The following is a 23184-nucleotide window of genomic DNA, read 5'->3' on the forward strand; positions in this document are numbered from 1 at the left end:
AAACTATTGTACATTTAATTTAATGCCACACTAATGGGTAGATTATTTTTTTAGTCATAAAATTATTAAGAATCTAATATGAATTACCATGAAAAATGTGATCAGGAAGTAAAAAACATTTATAATTCGAACATTCTTGTATTTTTAAGCTCAGTGACACTAAAAAAAAAAAAAAAAAAAAAAAAAAAAATACTGTAAGGCAAAATAAATTTTTCAAAATGGGATTAAGATTCGAAATTACATTGTGCACTTCTGCAGTAGCTACAGACTGAAGAGTTTTTCAAATGAATTCATTAAAAAAAATTATGTTGATTAAGCCAAGCAAAAGGAGAAACCATGTCCAGAAAGTCATTGATGAGATGCCTCAGCATATTGCAGTTACTTATTGAAACATTGAACAAAAACATGAAACATTATCCAGTAATGTTACTAGACTTTGCACCTCGAAATCTAGTTTTCTTTCAAGTTGAGCTATTTTAGCTTAGTATTGATACTGTTTGATACAATTCTTGCTTAATTATCAATGAATAATTGTTAATATTGATTGTATTGAAATGCTGAATGTGGGTTTTGTATAAATTGGAAGATATGCCAAGAACTTACAAGTATGGTAAAATAATATAGTCAGTCAACTTGATTAGTCATTTCTAAATAAGTTATTGTAATTTCCATATAAATTAGCAGTTTATGATAATATACAAGTTGAAATGCCAACAGTGTTTTGTGTTGATATAAAAACATGAGAAATGACATCATATTGAAGATTAATTTGGAAATGCTTGGAAGAATTTAATGGTGGCCCTAGTTAAATGAAGATGATAACATTGTAGCCCTCAATCCTTCTGTTCAAATTTCCTCATCAGATCAACATGAAAACAGATTTAACATATATTAGCCCTGCAAACATCATAATTCCACATTTTAGAATCTACCACCTATTCAACAAAATTATTCTACTACAATTATGAATTAGATTTCCCATGAAAAATAGAAACTGAATGACCGGACCACCGCAACAGCAACATTGGCGGGAATCCGTGTGCCTTCGGGCGGGTCAGAGAGTTGACTTCCCATGAAAAATATGGGTTTGTTGGTGGTTTAATGGTGCAAGAAGCATATTTGGTTATACTGCACCATGCAAACGGTTAAATCAGAGCAGATTATAAAATATAAAACTGGTTAAAATACAGCACTGTAAAAATTAAATTTATGGTAGTATAATATGAACATGGGTGTTAACATATGATAATGAAAACTTAATGAGACCATGCAAAACACCAACAAACGGTAAATAGTGCTAAATGCAAGTATAAAAACGAATGACTCATAAAAAGTTAAAAATATTTGAGTGGAATTTTTCTCCCACCAAGTCCTCTAAAGTTGTTGAAAAATGGTAAATGTGTTCAGAGTTAAAAACAGGACGTTCAATTAAAATATGTTTGATACCAAAATCAACATGGCATGTAGGACACACTGGTGCCCTCTCGCCAAAAATGAGATGCCTATGGGTGTATCGTGTGTGTCCTATACGGAGACGAGTCAGTTTGACATCCATCTTGCATATAGATAGAATGGGCCAAAAACCAGTTGTAGGCTTTATAGAGTGTAGTTTATTATGCGTCTGCCGATCCCATGCTTCTTGCCAGGAAGAAATTATATGGTGGGAGAATGCCATCTTAATGTCACAATACGGTAGTCCAGTCCTTAAGTCAGATGTCGAAGATTTTGCAGCCCAGTCGACCTTTTCATTACCTGAGATTCCTACATGACTCGGAATCCAACAAAAAAATGATATTAAAATATTGTTTTTCAGTAAACGCAAAGTGAATAAAATGTGGGTAGCGATAGAATGTATCCGATTATCATAATTAGATAGCAATTCCAAAGCATGGGTGCACCTTTAATATTGTGAGAAGTAGCATACAAAGGATATGCTCTGCAGCAATTGCTATTATGCCATCAAACTGTTACCATATCTAGAATAGTTTTCTTTTTATTTCTGAATGTAATACATACATCCTTGTTGCAAGAATTTTAGGATAAGGCATATAATAAGAAGGAAACTTATAGGATAGGGCAAAAAAGTAGAAAAGGTCTTTATTTCCTTAAACTATTGCAATTAGACATATATTTCCAGTTGGAAAGTTTCATTACATAAGGTACCCAAATGTGTGAAAATGTTTTGGTTTCTGTGATAAAAAGAGATGATAAACAAATTACAAATTAATTTTTTTAAATAAATGTTTTTTTTATCAAAATTGGTGATTAATCCTCTAAATTTAAAAATATGCATATCTTTGCAAATTTTATTGATAGAAATATAGAGGTTTATGCGCATATTAAAGAATATAAAAGAAATATTTTATTAATCGACACTTTTACACCAGATATAAAAATTTATTCATTTACTTACTATCATTCTCTCCACAGGTTTATTTAGAGCCAAAACCTTTTCATACAGTTGCCCACATTATATTTCCTAAAAATATGTTTAGGTGTAATATTTAAAACATATATATATAAGCTTTTTTTTTTTTTTTTTAGGATTCTGTGTATATAGTGCTCAACATATTTATATTGATCTTTATACATATTTTTATTTTTTGGTTGAGTTTGTATATTAAATAGACTTTAAAATAAATGTAAATAATTCCTGTTTGAACTAATAAAGTAAAAACAATAGTCTTCAATAGACTACAACAGCAATGTGCTAGCTCCCTTACAGAGCACAGAAAAATCTTAAGACACTACAAGGCAAAGGAGATCAGATTCTCATCATGGTCAAAAACATCATTGATCTCATGCTACTTTACTCAATAAAAGCACAATAACTCTTTCTTTGGCGATTGCAGTAAGGCCTTTATATACCTTCAAAAGATTCTGTAAAAGAACAGAAATTCCACCATATATATAATCTTTCAATTTACAGAATTCATAACATTATAAACCTATTCATTTTGTATAGTGTTTTAAAAGTTTGTTAGATACTTCATGAGGTATTTCTGCCAAATTTTATAAAAAAATTTTATACCTTAATTTTTTATTCAATCAAAAAATAACATGAAGAAACACTATTACAATGCTAAATGCATGTAAATGACTTTTTTTTTTTTTCAATTTAATCCATTGCAAAATAGCCTCATGTTACTTCACAATTAGACTGCTACAACCATGAAAAAGTATTGTGCAAATAAATAAATAGCCAAAAATCAAGAAAAAAAATCGTACCATTGATATTAAAAAGACATTTTTTTTTAAATATAAAACAATACTCAAAACTTTTGAAGTATAATATTTTTATGTTATTGCTGAAAAATGCTGAAATTTCATTTAATTTTTAAATAATTAATATCGTTCTGAAATGCATATTCCAATCCATTAAAATAAATTTCTGTTACATTTGACTGTTTGAACTAAACAGCTTTGTCTATACATAGCTAACATGCATATTTTTCTTTTAGTAGAGACTCAGTACTCTGAGTCTTTACTAACAAGAGGGTTCAATTGTTTGAGACAAATCTTGTCATTTTGAATCAAATGATTAAAAAAACTCTATAGCTGGCTAGTACTTAACACTCCAAATCTTAATTGTGTCAACAACAAACATAAGATGCACTGTGTCCACAAACAGTAGAAATGGTTCTCAAACCTTGATTCTGCTTTAACCCTTTCTAGGGCCGTGGTTCCCACCACGGCCCTAGTAATACGTTAGTATTTGCTTCCCACCAAATTTATCAATCTTTGTATGAAATTATGTAGTTTGGCATAAGTTCTGACAAATTTTTTTAGTAAAACAAAAACTAAGATACTTCAATTCTTTATCTTACACAAAATGATGTGTCTTGATCTGTTACTTAATTATTAATTAACCAAATTAATTAATTTAGTTAAATTTATCTAATAAGCTAAATGAATCCCTTTTCTTATTCTAATTTCAAGCCAAAAAATATTTAAACATAATATGACCAGAAAAAAATGGCCCTAGAAAGGGTTAACTAACATTGTGCTATGCAAAATAAGTAGTAAACACTTCTGAAAAAGAAACGTTTTACTCAAAATATTATGTACAAAAATATTTTTTTTAAACACATCACTTGAATAATTTATCCACTAAATTACTTATGAGCTTCATGAATGGAAATTCTGTAAGATGAGTTTTGGATGAAATTCCTGGGCTAATGGACGGTGTTGAAATTCCTGCTGGTGAGAGGGGTCCTCTGCGCAAATATCGATTCATTGTTATATTCATTGAGTTCAATTCAGCTGCTAGTTCTCGTCTTACCACCTGTTTGTCTCTTGCTGGCAAGCTGGGATGAGTTAGTGCAATTGAAGATTGTGAGAGAAGAATAGCTAGGCTTATTTCTAGAATATACATTAAAAGATGCCTGAAAAAAATTATTCCAAATTTAGTCATGATTAAATTCACTGTAGAGAAAGAAATAATTACTTAGAAATTATATATTGAAAACATTAGTATCACTAAAAATAAACTTTTTTTTTTTAAATGGTGTACAAATTATTTTTGTGCAATAACATTTGAAAGTATCACAAAAAAATAGCAAAATATCGCTAAATTTCTAAGTAATTAAATTTTTTAAAAATCGCTATATTTCTAATTATCGCTAAATTTCTAAGTAATAAAAATTCCCTTCCTTCAAAATATATTTATACCAAATTTGATAATTCAATATCAAAAGCCTGGCTTTTAGAAAGCCAATATATCTACACACATTCTCCTCTATTATCTGTACTCTTGTAGTGTTAGTTACAAGCAGTATTAGACGCAGACTCGAAACTGAAATGCATAAAAATATAATTTTATGCTCATTTAAATGTAATCACAGCATTCTTATTTCAAACTGGTTTGGTTATCATTTTTAGATAAACTTCAAACATTTAGAAAACTAGGAGTATAAGACTTTTAGATAATATTCCAATGTATGTTGTTGTTGTTTCTAATGGCTCTTGTGTAGTAAGCCCATTGACTTTAAGAAGTCATTTGTGGTTTAAGCCAATGGTACGTCTCTTGTTTTTGCAGTAGCGCCATCTAGGTCCAAGAGAACGACTTAGCTACACACACGTCACGACCCTTTTTACGGGGCGGACTTCATTCATCCACTCATCCACAGATCGTAATTTAGACCTGAATCAGAGAACGATCACTCCTGATCCAGTTCCCCCAGTGGTATTACTCTCGACATGGAGGACTTTGTGACCGCGACAGATTTATACGCGCATCAGTCACCACACAATCGGAGAGTCTTCAGCCGGCGGGATTCGAACTCGCAACCCAAGGGACATGCATGAATCCAACGCCCTACCAACCAGGCTATCCCGGCCCTTATTCCAATATATAAAATCATTCATTGCTTAAAATTTAAATTTGAAGAATTAAACTGAAACTGGATAAAAATTAGAAGGCACATTATTAAGATTTAGCATCAAAACTCTAAAGTATCTTATTCAGAAATTTTTAGATTTAACAAGTAGTCTAAAATCTGGCACATACATTCAGTAATATAACATTACACAATGCGTTTTAAAAAAGTATAAAATGCTTGCAGTTTGTATCCAAAGATAAAACAATTCATATATATATCTATGAAAACTCATCTTAAGAACAGTATTTTCAAATGAAATGAAGCAAAATATTGTTTGTAAAAAAATTACCATACAAATAATGACATCAGATAATATTCTGTACAAACTCTGCTACTGAGTGATAAGCATGCTTCCCGATGGTAAATAATAAATACTGTTGCGGACATTCAAAATTCCGCTAAATCCGTACAGTCAACGGTTCGCTTGTACTGGGTATACGGTATAATACAGTCAGCAGGCCTCACTAAACTAACGACGTTTATTAACACGAATCTGCAGACCACAAATACACAATCGAGATGTACACCAGCAACATACAGTAGCACTTACAAGAAACAACAGCTCACAAGTAGTATTCGGTAGTAAACAACCACAACAGCACACAAAGTGGCTAGACAGAACTCAACAGAAGGACGGAATCCATGTAGCTATTCACTCTGGTCTCTTCAAACACCTGCAATTCTCCACTGGCTCTTTGCCTTATCTGTACTCAATTGCCGACTCACTACTATACGATTGTCTACTCTACATGCTGCTTCAATACTTATCTCCAAAACTCAGCGCACGATACCAATTCTCAATCCACCATTTGCTTGAACCCCACTCCGTACTGGTGTTTCGCTGGACTGATCCAACTAATTCGTCGTTGACTCAATATATGACTCTATGCGACTGCGAACTGCCGACCCTTTATAGTTTGTGGATCAGGGCACAGAAGGTTCTAGAACAATCATGCATAATTCAACTCCTATTGATCGTTTCGTCAAAATTCTTGAAGAATCTAGTATCATCCAATTTTATTACCAAATGATTGCCAAGCCCGGGGGTCAGTGATCCGGTATCCGATCAGTATCCAATAGAGATGACTGTAAAATGGTCTAAAATGGAAATAACTGTGCTGGGAAGCAACATTACAGATTCGTAACAATATATATTAAAGAATCCGTTACCTGTTTACTGGTGGAGGATTATCATTTGCCTTTCTGGGCGAAGGAGTTTTCTCATTCTAAAAAAAAAGAAAGAAAAACATACAATCGATATTTCATACACTTATAATTTTACTATTTTATGCAAATTCTTTTGAAAATATTAATTTTAGTTACCTTAACAAGTAATTTGAGACACATGTTCACACAAGCTAAAATTGTTCCGAAACATAATGGTCCATCTCGGTCGAGTGATGGTATGCTGAAACTCACATGTAACAATAATTGCCACTGACCATAATCAATTGTCTGAAAGAAAACACGCACACACATTTAAGAATAGTTGGCCAAGAAGATGGATGGTCATTTTATTGTTTTCTAATATATGTATAAAATATTTGGAAATCTTTTTATCACAATAGAATATAAATGGAAAGGTAAATATTCTATTAAGAGAAAGAAATATATGTCAAATTTACATTTGGATTGCTAATTTCATTTAAAATAATTTATAAACTAAGAAATAAGATGCAATGATGAAAGAATACTATTAACAAGTTAATAAAATTAACAAAGGAAGAAGCCAAGCTTTAAAACAGGTTAATAGAGGTTCTAAATTGCATAATTCGAATTTTTATATTCTTGATCTAAGAAATGCTCCTATTATATTGATAAGTGATTTTTAGCAGAAATTTACAGCAGTTGAAGTTATATTGCTAAAATGTTCTCCTCGGTACTTCATATCTATCTCTGTAATCCCAACTCCATCAAGAAATCTAATTTAAGGTTATAAAATTTCCGAAATATACATAGATAAAAATCATCCTTCATTTAAAGAAAGAAATTACAGAAATAGTTTTTACTTACATGGCCTGACATGGTTTCATACATCTCTGGACAATATTTTGTTAAAATTGTTAAAGTAACAGCAAGAAGTTCGTATAATCTGCATCATAAAAGAAAAAAAATTAAAAGACTGTATTTAATTAACAGCAAATTTGTTTAGCTCATTAAATATATTTTCTAAATATTTATAAATTATTCAAATTAATTTTAATTCACATTTCATTGCCTTTTCACAACTTTTTTTGCCCATCACATATTTAAATTTTCCAAAATATATACACAGTAAAAAAACTTTATGTTAGAATCAAAAGTAGCTTTTAATGAGATATAATTTTATTTAATAAAGTTTTTTTTTAATTACAGAGTATTTTTGCTTTATTATTTTTTTTAACCCTGAATTTTAATGTTCATATTTTATTTTAAAACTGAATTATTACTTGACCTTTTATAATTGTCATTCAGATGATTTAAATAAAATAATACTAATTTTTAAAAATATTCTTACTTTTGTTGAATGTCCTCTACTTCTGCAGGTGTTTGGCTGTCATCCTCTGAAATTGTTCTTTTTAGTAGACTTTCAGTTTCTAAACTTTTCAAAGGTTTGGAATCGAGCATTTTTTTATGCTGTGAATATTAAAGGAGTTATATTTTGGAAAAATATAATTTAGTTTAAATCAAAAGAATGTTTTGCCACAAACATTCTTTTAATTTTCAATTATAGAGTAGTTGTTACATTTTTTAAAAAAAATACTTCCAAAATATAAATTTAAACAACATTTTTTGGATACAAAATCATAGCAAAACACATGCAATTCTCTAATGTTGAGAAACTAAAAGAAATTTTTTTAATTCATGAAACTTTTAAAGAATAAATTATATTAAGACTTTTCAGAAAACGGAAGAAATCAAAAATGGAAAAAAATTTAAGAAAAGATAATTCGATTATATGCAGAAATAATGCTCGAGAAATTTAGAAATTAAAATATTCCATAAATTAATTTTTAAAATTGAATTTGGTGATTGATTGTCTAAGAATACTATCAAAATCTAGAAGTACAAGTCTATTTTCTTTAAAATATAAAATTCATTAAATAGTAAAGTAAGTAAAATAGTAATTATCAGTTTTAAGCAAGGATCATCAATAGAAGAGAATTTATCTTGCGTTAACAAAACTCTAATATATATATATATATATATATATATATATATTCTTTTCTTCAGTTTTATTAACAATGATAAGAAGCAATAAACAAAAAGCATTTTTGAAAACTGCTTAGTTACAGAATTTATTTTAGTGCAATAAGTTCCTGATGAAAAAGCATATATAATAACAATTTTATGGTTCTTTTGCAAGAAATATTTTTACATACAAAATATATTTAAAACTTTAATATATATGATGCAAATATATACTAAATCTTACAGAAGAAAATAATTTTAAAAGATAAAAGGTCAATATAATTTTAGTTTCAAAAGATCCACACAAGTTAATAATCCATAATTAGATAAGAATATTACAGTAATCCATAATGTACTATAAAAGTTTAAATGCAATCAAAACAAAACTAAATGTTCATTATCATATATGCACATCTAAATTTATTTTCATTTATAAAAATGAAAACTTTATATACATTGTTGAACATAAATTCCTACAATTGTTGGTTATTGAGCATTTCAATTTCAATACATTTATTAAAATAATTATAAGAAATAACCAAAAAAAACCTCATAAAATAAATATTGAATAAAAACAAAAATTGATAAAATCGTATTTTATTACAGTTCCTGAAATATAAATAATACTAATTATCAGTATTTACATAAAATTTAATTCTTTTCATTCTAAATAATTACTGAAATTGAATTACTCAAAATTCACACATATATATGTTATAAAAAAAATTCATAATCACATACCATTACTAAATATTTTAGAAGCTCGGGTTTGCAAGATATTGCTACTGTTCCGTAAATGCAGTTGCACACATCAACCTATGAAAAAAGGATTTTTAAAAAATCTGCATTTCATCTGGTCATAAAACTAGAATAGCAACAGTCATTTTACAATTAATAAGGGCAATTCAAAATGATTGCCATGATTACAAGTGGCTGTAAATTCCTTCTAAACAATAATAATGAAAAAAATTCGATACAAAACTTATGAAAACTCAAATGCATGTGATAACTACTACTGTAAATTATCTTAATAATCTATCTTTGTTCACATAGAGCAATATCACATATTATGATATCCTCTCGTAACCATATAGATCAATGCCATTCTCTATATGTATCTTTGACACTTTACTGGCCTATGATACGAACATACAGAATTTTAACATTATGCATACATCATATCATGTATTAAATATATAAAATGTGTAAATTATGTTTGTATATGCAACATACTAAATCTCATATTACTTACTGTGTTTTTCTTTCATGGGGGTATGCTTAATATACAGCTTTAATATATATGCTTAATATACAGCTCTTTTGCCTGTAACAATGAACTGATAGTCGATTTCATTATCATGCAAAATATTCCCAAGGAGACTGCTTCATATTATAATGAAATAGATCACCAATTGGATATCTTTGTGGTTAAATATATTCACATAATGTAATTATTATATATATGAATAAAATTTTAACTGTCCTATTCAAAAAAAAATTTCTTCCTATCATAGTACATAAAAAAAATTGTACAAATTTGCTTTTAAGATAGTATTTCTTTAAATTGTTCACTTCCCTGCACTTTTCCAATGTTTAAGTACATTTTCAAGTTTTCCTGCATTTTTCCTGTTTTTCAGACGATTTTTAAATTACCTATATTCTTCTGGTTTTCCTGATGCCGTGGCAATTCTGTAGTAATACATTAGCATTTATAAAATACATAAAACTATATTAATCCAATTTTCAAGGAATTAATTTATCTAGAATTAGATGCACAACAGAAAGAAAAAAGTTTGTGATATATTCTAGCACTTTACTGTTATTTTAATAAAAGCACCCACTGAAAGAGCATGAAAGACAGTGAAGGTGATGATTTGGAAGAATAGTAGAAATCTCTTATAGCCTATAAAAATTTCAGTGTAAAATCAAGTTTAAGCTCATTTTTTATTAGTAAATAGTTTTTGAAAAATTTTAGTTATTTATTTTGACTGTGTATGAATTCTTTGTATTGTTACTTGTTAATAAAGACTTTCTTTTATACCATTACAAAAAAATTGATATTTTTTAATGTTGATTTTTTTTAAGATTCTTTTGCTACATTTTAATGTTTATTGATTTATTCTAGTTGGCTTTTCAGCTCATCATAAATCTCAAAGGTGCACTGCAATTCTTAACAATATTTTGAATCTCTTTTTCTGTAACTTTAAATAAATTTTCAACCAGTTTAAAAAAAAAAAAATTTAAAGAAATACATAAATTAAATGTCAAAATCTGAATTTAAAAATTTATTATCTTAAAGCATGTCATACCAACAGCATTTCCAGAGATCTTGGGTGTTCAAGTCTCCATATATGCTGATGAGAAGAGAGTTGTAGAATAAATGTACAAGTCAAAATGGCATCTTGAATTCCTTCTCGCAAAAAGCTATTTTTCATTTCCACTAAAGTCTGGAAATATATAAAACATTATTATTAATCTATTTCAAATAAACAAATATTTTTTTATAAAGTCTTGTTTCTTCATTGATATAAGTTTAGAAAAAAAAATTTATCCTCAATGCAAAAATGGCACGTCTGAAGAAGAAAAAGATTACTGCAATTGAATAAGTTTCCAATTACTGACTGATTAAAAAAAAATGTATGTAATAAGAAATAAAATGCAAATTGTGCAGAAAATAACATAGATGAAATTTCATATAACAAACAGAACAATATTTGCTTACAATAAAATTTCTCCAAAGCAGTGAAAGAAAGCAATCAAACAACTTACAATATGCATAGCTTCTTGATGAACACCAATGAAGTTCCAACAGTCTTGCAAAAAATAGTTTCCAAGTGTTTGTAGCAGTGCTGTTACAAACCGAAGAAATGCAAAATACACATCCACTCGACTAAGTTTTGGTTTTTGAGAACCCTGCAGAAAAAATAGGGGGGGGGGGATAAAGAAAGAAATCTAAATTGTTAGAAATTTTTCGAGAGAACATTTAGCAAAAATACATAGTGTTGATAACAAATAAATAGTTCTTGTTGTTTTAGATAGTGATAGATTGATAATATATAAAATAACATTAGATGTTCCATGAACAAGCAACTAATAAACTATGGAATGATAATATGCTAATGGAATGGACAAGTATATTTTTATCTTAATGAATAATAATACTGATTCTTTCATTTATGTTGGTTAATTTATAAACAGCCTTTATGTTGTTCAGTTATGAAGTTAATATTTTTTCCTTTGAAATAATTTATATAACCTTAAAGAACTTTAAAGACAGGTATTCCCAGTTACTCACTGAAAATTAAGAATAAATCAGGAGGTTTTTAAAAAGTAAAAATTATTTTAAACAGTATTTCTTGACATGAATTTTGAATGATGTAATATTAAGTCAACTAAATCTGATAATGTCAAGAAATGTAGTATGCAGCATATGAAATAATCATTATCATTTACTGTTGATGAATTTTGATATTTTCAAAAAATAAAATGGAAAATCTATACAATATTGAAAATGTTATCAGTAGTATCATATCAGTAGTATTTTTTACATACTATTTTGATTAAAATCAAACATTGCAGATAATTTTTTTTAAATCTAAAAGATTGCTATTTCTTATTACACAATGCTATTTCAATGCTGCATCTAATTTATTTACAAAATTATTAAAAATCATTCTAATGTTGTAGTTAAAAAGTGTTGGAACTCAAAAAATTATGTTAATTTAAATCCGATTGAAACATATAATTCTATATGTGTTGATAATTAAAATAAAAATCTTTCTATTTTTAAATGACAATCATTTTCCAATCTCTGCATAAGGTCTTATCATATAGTGTGGGAAACACTACATGACCATAATATTTGCATGAAGCATAAACTAAAGTGTCTTCTTGCTTATTTTAAAATTCAACATGCTCAATAATAAAATTAAAATAAACTTTTGTCTCATAATTTCAGAAGAAACAACACACAAACTCAATCTGAAATCAAACAATTAAAAGAGGAAGGGAAAGCAGAATTATACAACATCCCTCCCACATTTAACGGGGTTAACACAGGCTCAAAGGAAATTCTATTTTAACTACTTGAAGATTTCTTATAAAAAAGCAAAAATAATAATAAATAATAAATTATAAGAATTTTCTATCGATTCCTTTGTCTACAAGAAATGAATTAGACTTTATACAGCATATGTTTATTAAATTCGAATTAAATAGCTATAAAAACACCATATGAAATTTTTAAAATTGTTTAGGAAGGTAAAAGTTAAAAGGGATCTTGCGGTTTAAAAACAAAATTTTAATAAAATTCTACAGTAGTAAAATATTAAAATAATGATTACCTATTAGTATAAAATATTGCAAAAGAAAATACCTGTTTTTAGCCTAAATTTTGCAGAAACAAACATTTTTATCATTATTTCAAACAGAAATAATGACAAAAAAATTATTTTTAAAGAAAATGTTATTTATTTGATACAACATACTAGATGACAGATAATATGGTGGGACAAAATTAAATCTTCTATCATACTTAATAATTATTGTAAAAGCATAATAAATGTAATGAAAAAAAAATTAACTTACAAGATTTTTCCTCTTTTCAGAAATATGGGCAGCCATATCAATATCAGAGAGAATAAGAGTAACTTCAGACATGAAACCTGTGTTACACAATGCCTCAGCAGCCTAAAATACACCAAAGTAATAAATATTTGATTATTTATCAAACCAAACAGTAAAATGTATAACTAAAAGTTATAAATATTAAATTTGTTGCATAAAAAATGCAATAAACAAAATACTATATTTCAAAAAATTTTCTACATATTTATCTATCTACATATAGCAAATGCTAGATATTTTAAAAATTTTCAGCAATCTGAAAGGAAAACATGCATTAAAGAATGCGATTTTCAAATATACCAGTACAAAATAATAATAATAAAATTAGAGTGATACACAAAATACAATTATTCAGATGTCACTAACTCTCTAAATCTAACAAATTTGTTAGATGATTAAACAACTTTTCCCCCTTGTTTAAAATTTCTTCAAATCAACCTAATATGCTTTTTCATTATTATTATTTCTTCTCTAAAAGTTAGAATATATTATTCATTTATACATAACTATTGTTTCCAAAATTTTCAAATCTTTTTCAAAAGTCCCTCAACCTGCAAGCCAAGTATCTATTAATTTTTTCCTTCTTTTGGCAGATCTGAATTTGAAGTGTTGGTTTCTACAAGGTGACTTATATATTGATTTATATTCCCTCGTGGCCTATTAGCATTTTATTATGGAAGTAACAATTCAATGAGATAACTACAATCAGCTTTGAAATATAATCATCTGATAGCCAACAACTTCCTCAACCAGTTTCTAATCTTGCACCTAGATTGCTTTTTAAAAAGATTTGATCAATCTTGTTTTTAACTTATATTAATGTTTTTAACTCAGAATTTTGTATTCAATATTATAAAATGGGAAATATCTAAAACTGCAACCTTTGAATTTATGTAAGTAAATGTATTATTGCAATAAAATGTTAAAATTTTAAAAGCATCTTACCTTTTTATTAGATCCCATAGACAAGAATAGGGTGATAATGCCATGTGCCAATTGTAAACCAACATTTAACTAAAACAAAAGTTATAAAATAAATATTCATGTTTTTAATTTAACTAACTGTTTCAAAAGAAATAAAATAAAAAATAATTAAAAATAAATAAAAATTATACTGACCTTTAAGCTTTTTATAAGTAGACTAACTAAAAGAGGTATCACAGAATAATTCTTTATAATTGGCAACCAATCTTTAACCACTTGGATTAACTCATTTAGAAGACTTACAATTACAATTGGCAGCTAAATAAGAATTGAAATGATAAATAAATATTTCAAGAAACTTCTTTTTTTGATTTGAGAGATTTAAGAAATTGCAAAACTAGAATTATTGTTAAAAACACACAGTAGGCATTAGCTAAATAAATATGAAAGGGAACAAAAAAGAAAAAAAAAAGATTAAAGCATAACTTTTTTTACGACTTATATTTAATTACACTTAAATATATATATTGTTACGAATCTGTGATGCTGCTTCCCAGCATAGTTGGTTCCATCATCAGAAAGACCGTTTTACAGTCATCTGTATTGGACGGAGTCCGGGTGTCGCGTCGGAGGTCCCAGAGCTTGGCGACCATTTGGCGACTTTGGCGCCAAAATAGATTATACCCGAAACATCGAGAATTTTCCCGCTCCGTCCATTAGGAACCGAGATACGCCTCGAATGTTCCTGCTTGGTTGAGAGGCTTCTAGTCCCGCCTCCTGAGGCCTATAAAAGGAAGCAGTCTGCAGCTGCCGGAGTAGTCGAGTAGAGTAGTCGGGATCGACGGTAAAGAACGAGTTTTCCAGAGATTAGCAGAGCAGCGACGGAGTCAAACTAGTGCTGAACTAAGCTGTGCGCTACTGTCTGCAGTAGAGTCCGTTGTATGCTGCTGGGTGCACGTCTCAGCTTGAAGATAATTGCTTTCTCTATGCTGTAAATAGTTGTCGTCTTTGTGCTGACCTGTCCTGCCTTCGTGTAAATAAACGTCGTCGTTTTATTTTCTACAGCCGCCTGCTGATTGAGCGTTCTCCACACCATATAACTTCCACTATCCAAACGAACCCAGAAATTTCGTAACAATATATACTAGCTGATCCGGCAAACGTTGTTCTGCCTTATAAATTATTTCTGTTGAATATTTTGGTTGTTAACGAATGTATTGTAAGTGTGTAGGGATGGGATCTATGACAGAAAGAGGAATGGAGCACTGTAGACGATGATCGGCGATAAAAACTAAAAAACACCAGCCATTCATTTTCTCAATACAATGTATTTCATTAAAGTAACGAACATATACATTGTTTGATCTCTTAAAAGTTAAACGTAAAGTGAAAAAAGTAATATATATTTTTTTTTGTCCTAAAGTATAAAAATGAAATAAAGAGAATCAATATTCATTTCGAAGAGCAATTGAGTGTACGATATTTTTTCTCAGTCCGTCTTTAGCCAACACAAATAAGTTTGATAGTTTGCCCACGAGAGAATATGCCACGTGAAAACAACATGGTGTGCCCAAATCTAAGCAGCAAACAGACATCGTTTGGCCTTGCGACTTATTGATTGCCACTGCGAATGCGAATCTAATAGGAAATTGAATGCGTTTGAATTCGATTGGCACGTCTGTGAGAATCATTGGAATTTGTGGCAGCAAAACATTTTCGGCTCGGAATTCGCCATTCAAAATGGTGGCTTCGATAACGTTTTTCATCAGTTTTTTAATGACCAATCGCGTGTTATTGCACAGCCATGGTGGGTTCAAATTCCGAAGTAAAATAACCGGAGATCCAACTTTCAGTCGTAGAAGGTGTGGTGACATGCCTGGCAAATCCAGTGAGTTCAAAAAATCTGTTGGATAATTTACAGCGTCGTTAGCATCGCAAACTGTATCGATCAATTCGTATGATACCAAGTCGCCTGACAACGACTGCTGTATCTTGAAGTTTAAATCGTCGACGTCCACATTTTTTGCTGCCAAAATGGCTCTTTCTGCCAGCCACGCATGATTGATGTATTATGTATGTACATCGGGAAATATGCGGTCAATGAGAGCATTTTGCGAATCAACGATAGTGCAGAAATGAATGGGCAATTTTATGCATCCAGTATTTTATTAGACAGCAACTTTTCCATCGCCGATATTTAACAATTGGCCCGAGAATATGTCAGCAGATGGATCTTGTAGCATTTGGACGCGCGTGTTTATTTTTAGCTGGACTTTTTCAACATTACGTCACAGTGGCGATGATTTCAAGCAAGCAATGATCTCCTAAGCGTACGGTGAACGTGGATAGGAACACCCTAATTACCCAGCGTTGTGAAATATACTTTACGACCTATTCTCATACCTACCAAATACACATAAAAAATTTCATGAAAATCGGTAGAGCCGTTTTGAAAAAGTACGAACACAAACACCGTGACATGAGATTTTTATATATTTCATAGATTAGGTGGACTTTTTCAACATTACGCCACAGTGGCGATGATTTCAAGCAAGCAATGATCTCCTAAGCGTACGGTGAACGTGGATAGGAACACCCTAATTACCCAGCGTTGTGAAATATACTTTACGACCTATTCTCATACTTACCAAATACACATAAAAAATTTCATGAAAATCGGTCGAGCCGTTTCGGAAAAGTACGAACACAAACACCGTGACATGAGATTTTTATATATTAGATATATATAATTAAAAAAAAGGCAGCATTAGTCTCAACTAATAATAGAGGCAAATGTTTGCATGTGTGTTCTACAGGCCAAATGTACAAACAGAGCTAGCAAATTTGGTAAAAAATAGTTTGGAAAGTGGAAATTAGCATCTCGAAGCAATTATTTATTCATTTTTCAGTTTTGATTAATTAAAAGTTAAATAATATTCTAGTGTTTTTCTGCAACAAGTCACAAACTTATTAATGCATAGAGCATTTTTTAGGCCATTTTAGAAAATTAAAAATTGCACTTTTAAGGCTGCCAATTTAATTGCAATGCAAATTTTGCCTGAATTTTGACATTGCAATAAAAATATTTTTTGCATAATTCAAAACAACAAATTCCACTGCTGCAAAAAATTACATCATCAAAAATGTAATTGTATTCCTTCCATTATTAAAAGTTAAGGCAGAAAGATTCTTTAATATCTCTGTAATTTAGCTGAGAAACAAAAAATTGAAATTACCATGCCACAAAGATAGATGAATCAGGTAACTACATTTTTAATAGCATAATCACTTGGAACTGGTCTCCATTAAAATGGTTCAGATACACAATGAATAGAACAAATGCAAAGCTATTAAAATAAAATGGCTTTAGTACCTACTTCTTTTTGAGGGAATCGTGAATATAAAGCTATACATAAACGATCTAATTTACATATATAAAATAGAATGTCCATTTTTTTTTAACTTACACAATTCCACACTACATGACAAATTTAAATGAATTACCACATAGAAGGATCAAGTGTGCAACTAAAAACTTTCTATGCCCTTCTAACAGAAATGAAATGTGATGAAAAGATGTAACATTTTTCTTTGGGGGGGGGGGCAAAACTTTGGTACAAATCGCAGCACAAAAATTATTACACACCACATTTAAATTTCAAAAAAGTAGCTTTATAGTCATCAATTTCATTACTATTTTTCTCTTTTAATCAATTTTTCATATTTAAACATAATTGTTATCAATGCTTTGGGATGAAATTTTTTTAATAATGAAAAAAAATGAAAGCACTTGATTATGATAAATTAATGGCCTATTTTGAAATAACACAATATATATTTTGGAACAGGCCTCTCAGTTTTAAGTCATGGTCAGATGAAAGGACACTTCCGTCTCCTAAATCCTGTACAACATAAGTATATATATAAAAAAAATTAACTTATGACATATATTTGATAGAATCAAGTAAAGACTGAAAATGAAGTGCCAAATTTCAAATTTTACAAAAGAGCAAAAACCAAATTTCAGACAAATAAAGGCAATTACAGTATTTTCCATGCCAGTGATATTAAATAACTGATAAAATAACAATGGCCACAAGTTCACTGCTGATAATGATATTATATCTTTGGTGACATTTACTTCACAATGTTTTTCAATTATGTAGGGAATTTATATCATTGCAAGATTTAAAACTGTTATTTACAATATTTTCCCTGCATTTCATCTAGCTCACCTGAATGCCAAGAGTTCCCAAATGTAAAAAAGATTCAATACTCCAAATTTTTAAAAATAGAAATAATTCTATACCTTTAAAATTCCTTCAATACTTTTAGGGTCTAAAGGCTGATGAATCAAAATAGAAGCTTTCTTGAGTAGCTGGCAGCAGGGAACAATCCACTCCTTAATATTTTTAACTACTAAAAGAGAAATGTAGATAATAATTAAAAAAAATACTTCATTAAAAATTAAAAACAAATTTTGAAAAAATTAAAAAACAATTTTTTAATCAATATAATTAAATTCAGAAATAAGATAGAAGCTCACTTTTAAAATCTGTGCCAGATTGGAGTCGGACAATAAAAACAGCTATGGAAACCACTATCAGCTGCTCCCTCGGGTGAATAGTTTCAGCATTGTAAGCAACTTCATTAAGGATTTGAAAGATAGGATTTTTCATTTCATCAGAATTTAAAAGTGATATTAATTCTCTAAAAGGGGGGGAAATAAAAAATTCAAAATATTGAATACTTATAACTTAAATTTGGAATGAACAAAATCAACTTATATTTAAAATATTTTTACATACTCACTCAGGCTCTCTATGAAATATAATATTAAGAAAATAGGGAAATTTAGTGATATGAGTAATTTTGGTTAAGTAGTAAGTAAAATTGAAAATATGTATTAAACATAACTACAATTTTCAGTTTTTGATCTCATTTAAATTAATTATTTGTTTAAATTTCTTATAAGACAAACATAATTTTTTGTTTAACATAATTACTTATCTGCAGTTTTCCTATTTTGATATATATGTTGCTTTTTCCATGATTTAAAATTTTACACTATTAAGAACACAAAAATAGAATTTTCGTGTAATATTCATATTATAGGATGTAATCGTAAGAATGGATTTGATAATTTATAAATTAAAATTTTCAATTCAAAATGTAAATAAAAATTTCAATCACTAATTATAATTAAAAGACATAGATGAAAGCCTGAAAGAATGCCAGACAATTTTAAGCAAAGTTCTCCACATCTCATATTTGTAAAATTCTCAATTGTAACATTCTGCTACCAGAATATTCTTTATAATTATTAGAATTTCTTATATCATATGCTGACAAAATAAAAAATACAATTTTCAATTTTTCATAATAATTTTCATCATCAATAGTAAATTATTTCCATGACCAAAATATAATTGATATTTTGTAAATAAAATAATAATAATAATGAAGATTTTCCTCTGAGTACAATCTATTTATAGTATCAGTAAGCAGTCATTAAAAACAAAAATATAAATTTTCATTATTTCATCAAATTAATTTTTAAATTACTTCTGCAGAATATTTACTTATAAACATGACAAATACACTTCAATTCATATTTATACTTCCTTTTTATGAACTTATATATATATATATTCAATATCTAGAAATCAATGGAATATCAAAATGGCAATGGATACTAATATGGCAATGCATTAACTATATAGTGAACATCACACGAATCAAATGGAAACTTATTAATTTCTAGAATTTCCAGAAATAATTTTTAATTTAATCCTTAAAAGGAATTGATGACACAAAAATGTTTTGCTTTGAACTCAAAATTATCAAATAATGATTATTTTGTAGTAATAGGAAAATCAATAAAATTTTAAAAAATAAATATTTACTTTTCTGATTAAATTATATTTTGAATAATATATATATTTTTATAAGCCTCATTTATGTGCTAAAACCAATAAGCAAATGTAGAAGTAGCTGATTTTAAATGAACAAAGCAAGACATTTCTACTCTTTAATCATCTTCAGCTCATTAATGAATCAATCTTAACTTAGTTTTCAATCAATATATTTCTAAAAATAATCTCTTTTCACTGTTTTGCTTTATAAATAAAAATTACACAGAAAATTTATACATACAAGAAACTCTTTAACTTATATAAAAGCAATAAAAATTTTAGTTATGTCATTATATCACTGCTTACCTTTGCCAATGCCTGGATAGCATGAGAAAAAGTTCAGAGAGAAGAATAAGAGCACGAGAATTGTTACATTTCATCTGGAAAAATAAAAATTATAAGACAAGCAATGAATGATAATTACAGTAAATATTTATTATAATAAATAAAATAAGATATTTGTTTATTTGTTGTTTTAAGATTTTTTTTTATTTTATCAAAAAGTTTCAGAAACTTTTAACTTTGCGCTTTTTTAAAAATTTATATTACATTAAAGAAGAAGGATACAGACTAAAATGTTTCATCCAAATTCTCAATTTTTATCTTCTTACGTTGAAATAAACTTGATTCCACAAAAATACTCACCTCTCCCCCCCCCCATTCATGTACAATGCTTTATTCATAATAAAACAAATAAATATAATTTTAACATACAACTGAAACATATTAGAAGTTTCAGAATACATTTTAAAATCAAATCTAAGCAAGTCTTATATTCTTTATTTTAAAAAAAGTGGGAAGAGAAAAATAACTTACCTCCTTTTGCAGATGTTCTAAAATATCTTTCAATATCTGCTTCTTGCAATCAGATGAAACAGATAAAGGTTCATGCTTTAAAAAAAACAAAAATAAATAAATAAATTCTTGATTCCTTATGTACATAAGTGATTCAAAAAAATAAATATTTAATAGAAACTGTGTACTTTTTAAATTAAAAAAAAAAATAACTTTTGCATTGTTATTGCATGTGCACACAGACACAACAATAAACATATAAGATAAGAAGAAGATATAAAATGTTGCCCATGAGGAGGGTAACAATACAAAAAAAGGGTTTTTTGTTTTTTTTTTTCATTGTAGTGGCTTTTGAGTTAATATTCAATAAATACCTTTATCTCAATATATATATATATATATATATATATATATATATATATATATATATACAAATTATCTTTCCACAATACAAAATTCATGTTAGGTTCTACATGACAACTATCAGTTGTGTTATTATTATCATTCAAACTATTTTTATATATATAGAAAATAAAGAAGTAATTTTGATAAAATAAATTATAAATTTGTGATGCAAAATATAAAAAGAAAATTTACATTTAATAAAAAACAATTGCACTCTTTAGCACATTTTAAGTTATTCAAAGAGAGCATTATTTTCATATTATTAAATACAATCTGGTACTTTTAATTGAAACCTGTAAACAGCAAACAAACATTCATCTTTCGATGCTAAAGACAGAAATGATCTGAAAATTAGCAATTTAAATTTTCTTTAAATGTTAAAATTAAGAAATCATTATTTACTGCTGACATAGAAATCAGGGCAATTTTTCAAAATGGTTTTTCCTTTTAAATAACTACATCATAATGATATATTTATATCCAAAAATATAATAAAATGTACGTATCAATATTTAAATTTATTTTTATAAAATGCAGGATAGCAGGCATATTCTATTGGTTTTTAAAGTATAATTTTTTCTGTAACAATATTCAAATCACTAAATAAATAATTTAATTCTTAATGATATTTAGAAACTAAAATATATGAATAACCTAGAGAGACTTCTAATTAAATAAAATTAATAACAATTAACTATATTTAGAGAATTTTGTGCACACCATTATTATTAACAAGAAATTGTTTCAAAATACAAAACTTTACTAAAATTAAATAAAATAACATAGAAAAGAAAAAAAAATAGAAAAAAAAATAATTAGACATTACCACAGCAACTATTAAGAGAAAATCTCTCCAAGCAGTGAGAAGGGCAAAAGAATCTTGTAAATCAATGGAGCTGGTATCAAGGGAATGATCTCCGTCACCTTGTTCATTACTTACAAACTTGCTACAGTGAATATGCTGAAAAAAGATAAATATGTGTACTATAATTTACAAATGTAATCAGATAATTATCTGCATATTTGAAGTTTTGGACTTCATTAAAAGACAAAAAAATATTATGATCTTAAAACATTATATATTATTATTGTTAAAGGGAATTTGAACTTCTATATTGAAAAAATGCAATTACATTATTTTTATTATATACTTTTGACAATAGCAAAGATAATATGTACACATATAAAAAAATTCAATGTAATTGCAACATCCATGGATATAAATGCAATTATTAAAACAGCAGAATAAAAAGTATTTATTAAATTAAGGGAAAACAATTGTATGGAAACAAAATTTATATCACTGAAAAGTGATTTAAATTAAAAAATGAAAATTTTAATTTTATATTATTTTTAATTTTTAAGTAATGAAAAAATGGTTTATTAATAATAAAATGTCCTTGAAGTTATTGAAGGAAAATGTAAAACTATGATTATTATTAAATAAACATTTTGATAATTCCTTTCTTAGTGAGCATTTACTATCCATTACTTGCCAAATTTCATAACTCTATCTCAAATTATCTATCATATAGAATATTTTATATATATATATATATATATAAATTTAGAGTAATTTAAACCATGTATATTACATCTTATGTCAGAATTTATAGACAGTACATGAGATTATAAACAAAGGCCATACAGAAATATTTTTCTTTTCATACAGTTTCAATTATTTCTTAGTACCAATCAAATTATATTGCCTTTTAAAATGATTAATTTGTTTCAGATAACTAATTTTTAACATAGTGATTCATGTCTATAATATGAAAAGATAACACACTTTCAATGATTTTCAAATGCATTTCATACATTTACAAGAATATGCCAATATCTAGAGCAAGCATTGGCAGATTACAGAAGGGATTAACAGAAAGTTTGCAAAATCATAGCTAACTGAATATATATCAAGAAATTTGAAAAAATTTAATGCTAAAATAATTATCCAAAATTTTCATATT

General features: G+C 27.8%; 1 protein-coding gene across 2 annotated transcripts in view; it reads right to left on the minus strand.

Moving 5' to 3' along the window:
- Window positions 1–4030: 4030 nt before the first annotated feature.
- LOC129972754 (nucleoporin NUP188-like) overlaps window positions 4031–23184 on the minus strand; it is a 51574-nt gene continuing 32420 nt past the window's right edge. The window contains exons 34-49 of one of the 2 annotated variants that reach the window (XM_056087004.1): window positions 22044–22178; window positions 20834–20908; window positions 20324–20397; window positions 18649–18812; window positions 18412–18518; window positions 14298–14420; window positions 14124–14192; window positions 13140–13241; window positions 11322–11465; window positions 10862–10999; window positions 9294–9368; window positions 7879–7997; window positions 7395–7473; window positions 6705–6836; window positions 6552–6607; window positions 4031–4385 (exon numbers count right to left, since the gene is read on the minus strand). In XM_056087004.1, coding sequence (XP_055942979.1) covers window positions 4091–4385; window positions 6552–6607; window positions 6705–6836; window positions 7395–7473; window positions 7879–7997; window positions 9294–9368; window positions 10862–10999; window positions 11322–11465; window positions 13140–13241; window positions 14124–14192; window positions 14298–14420; window positions 18412–18518; window positions 18649–18812; window positions 20324–20397; window positions 20834–20908; window positions 22044–22178 — 1887 coding nt within the window. In that variant the 3' untranslated portion in view covers window positions 4031–4090. Of the gene's footprint in view, window positions 4386–6551; window positions 6608–6704; window positions 6837–7394; window positions 7474–7878; window positions 7998–9293; window positions 9369–10861; window positions 11000–11321; window positions 11466–13139; window positions 13242–14123; window positions 14193–14297; window positions 14421–18411; window positions 18522–18648; window positions 18813–20323; window positions 20398–20833; window positions 20909–22043; window positions 22179–23184 lie in introns of both variants that reach the window. The other variant, XM_056087003.1, reaches the window with a different exon arrangement.

This window comes from Argiope bruennichi, chromosome 6 (assembly GCF_947563725.1).
Source record: "Argiope bruennichi chromosome 6, qqArgBrue1.1, whole genome shotgun sequence".
Lineage (NCBI taxonomy): Eukaryota > Metazoa > Arthropoda > Arachnida > Araneae > Araneidae > Argiope > Argiope bruennichi.